The following is a 2,717-nucleotide window of genomic DNA, read 5'->3' on the forward strand; positions in this document are numbered from 1 at the left end:
TTTCACCAGCAAAAATCTTTGTGAGCTGCCGAGAATCAAAGTGTCGAACTGCCCAAAATCGAAGTGTCAAACTGCCCAAAATCTGTTTTACAATTTTTTTCAAAAAGGCCAGCTCGCGAGGACCTGCACAATAAGAGAGGCCTCGACCAAAAGATCCGAGAGCAGCGTTCGACCAAAATCAGCAAATCGAGGGAAATCAGTGCGTGCGAGCAGCAGCAACCCAGCTGCCAGTGGATTTTGGGAGGCAGAGGAGGGCCGATTTGGGCATGGGAATGGTGCTCTTCTCGTTGCATCTACTGTCATGCCCTGAACCGGTTTGCCCATTTTTCAGCAAAAGAAGAAAAAAATGCCCAGCCGTACCAACCCTGTGTATGCGCACACAATGATCGATGGGGAAAACAGAAAACGACCATGCTCAGATCGTGGTATCCGCTGGCGCCGGAGACGGAACTTGGCAGGCGGATAGCGGCGACGAGGCCGGGCTGGCGGCGAGTACAACTGCCTACCTGCTACCTGGCTCACCGTAGCTTCAGGCGGGTGGCCTGAGCGCCTGAGGCAGGCTGCTTATCCAGAGCGTGGACCTCTGGCGGGGCGGCTTGGAGCGGCGAGGGTCCTGGGCGGCGGGGGATCCTTCACGGTGGCGAAAGGAGGCCGAACCGCGCTGAACGTCGGTGGATGGTTGGCTAGGCGCGCCAGAATTAGGAGCACAAGAGGCAGCACCTTTGGGGGCGCGTGGCCGGCGGCGCTCGGGGGTGTGTGGCCGGCGGCGGAACGGGCGCGCGTCGCTGGAGGCGCTCGGGGGCGCGTGGCCGGCGGCGGTCGAGCGCAGCGGGCGCACCACCAGTTGCTACGGGAGCATCCCAGGGAGGCGGCGGCGCGAGGATCCCGGGCGGCGGCGCGTGAAGCCCCGGCGGATTCTTTCGTGGGGGGCTCACCGGCGGCATGTGGGAGGCGGGGGATCAGCTCGCCGCGGGGAGCGGAAGTGCAGGGCCGAGGCGGCGCTCGGGATCCGTGGAGAAATTTGTTGGGACGGAGTGTGGGGAGGATTCACTTTTTCTCCGTTTTTTATCGCGCTCGCCTCCTTATAGGGACGACGGTGCTCAGAATAATATTCTGAACACTGGTTGCAAAATAGTGCGACCCTATATATATATATATATATATATATGCACAGTTATTTCAATATTTAAACTATATTTTCTTCATTCAAATTTTCCGACCTGGCAATTTGAACATGTAGTTGAATTTTGAGTAAAATCGCTCATACGTCAAACATGAATCCAAATACGGTACAATTCGAGAAAATCTACACATCACATTTTGGCCAATATATATGGTATAATGCTTGTGAAAATGTAGACTATGAAACAATCAACGTCGGCTTTTTAGGTCATGGATGTCTTGGGCATCGACCAAAGTCTGGTAGGATGGTGAGGCCTGAGTTACGAACATCCTTCTTCTCCTCTCACCCCCATTTGAGAGAGAGAGAGAGAGAGTGTGTGTGGGTGGGGTGGGGTGGGGGTGGGGGTAGAAAGCCATGTTAATAAATTAACTCATACATGAAAGCAAGAAATCAAACTTGATTTATATAAATCACCCTTGGGATTGTAGTTTGTTATTTTTATAGCATCTATATCTCATATGACGACACAAGCTAGTCCACATTTTTATTTTCATTGAAGTTCTTTTTGTTGGAGTCAAATTACTTCAACTTTTAGGACCCACAATCCGTACAAGGGTAATGGAAATTTCTATGATCTTAGTGCAAGGCTTCACACAGAGACACTCAAAGTATTTCAATATTTAAAATTCATTTTCTTCCCTCAAAATTGCTGACCGTCCATTCGTAATATGTAGTTCAATTTTGAGTAACATACACATATGTCAAACATAAATCTATTTTTTTGATAATTCGAGAAAATCTTCATATCCCATTTTTGGCCATCATATAAGGTGTACTGCGTGTGAAAACATAGACAGTGAAACATTCAGCGTCACCTTTTTTAGCCAAACTGGTGGGACGGTGAGGCCCGAATTAATAAAGCCACCACCATCGTTCTTCTCCACTCTCCCCTCCCCTCCCCTCCCCTCCCCATCAATATCCTCTTCAAAGCAGATTAAAGAGGATGGAGTGCGTCCACGACGGGTGTGGGAGCGTGGTCGCCTACAACGGGCTCCACGACCACGAGCTCGCGTGCCCACACGGCCCGTGCGACTGCACAGAGGCCGGCTGCGACTTCGCCGCCTCGCCAGCAGCGCTCATCGCCCACCTCAGAAAAATCTATTCGATTTGTGTGGACATGATCCCGTACGGCACCGCGATGGCGTTCATCATCCAGGTGCTGGCACCGCCAGAGCCAAGACGTCCGGTATTCTTCTACGGGAACTATGGTACCGTGTTCGTCTTGCACACATATACAGTCCATCCGGAGAATGGATGCGTGCTGGCCAGCCTATCCGTTGAGTGCGTTCGTGCGTGTGGCCGGAGTACAAGGTGAGTATGTCGTCGCACGGCAAGCCATCACCTAATCGCTCTGAGATCGGTTTCATGGGCCCCAACCATACGGCCACTATTCGGGCGAACAGCACGACGACGCCGGGCGCCGCCAAAGCGTCGGAACTACTTTGGTCGTCGAGATGGTTTCAACCGTGCGCGGAGCCGACTATCTGGGTTCGCATCGATAGGTGATACATGCGCCTATCTTAATATTCGTGTT

At 52.0% G+C, this 2,717-nt stretch overlaps 1 protein-coding gene across 1 annotated transcript; it reads left to right on the forward strand.

Annotated features, from left to right (window-relative positions):
• The first annotated feature begins 2,126 nt into the window (after positions 1–2,126).
• On the forward strand, positions 2,127–2,498 carry LOC139833706 (uncharacterized). The gene has a single exon (XM_071824049.1). It carries the CDS (start codon positions 2,127–2,129, stop codon positions 2,496–2,498), a length of 372 nt encoding a protein of 123 aa, XP_071680150.1.
• The last annotated feature ends 219 nt before the right edge of the window (positions 2,499–2,717 follow it).

This window comes from Lolium perenne, chromosome 7 (assembly GCF_019359855.2).
Source record: "Lolium perenne isolate Kyuss_39 chromosome 7, Kyuss_2.0, whole genome shotgun sequence".
Classification (NCBI taxonomy): domain Eukaryota; kingdom Viridiplantae; phylum Streptophyta; class Magnoliopsida; order Poales; family Poaceae; genus Lolium; species Lolium perenne.

Excerpts from the sequence above, each read along its gene's own strand:
- LOC139833706 (XM_071824049.1), top strand. The coding sequence starts at position 2,127 with ATGGAGTGCGTCCACGACGGGTGTGGGAGCGTGGTCGCCTACAACGGG.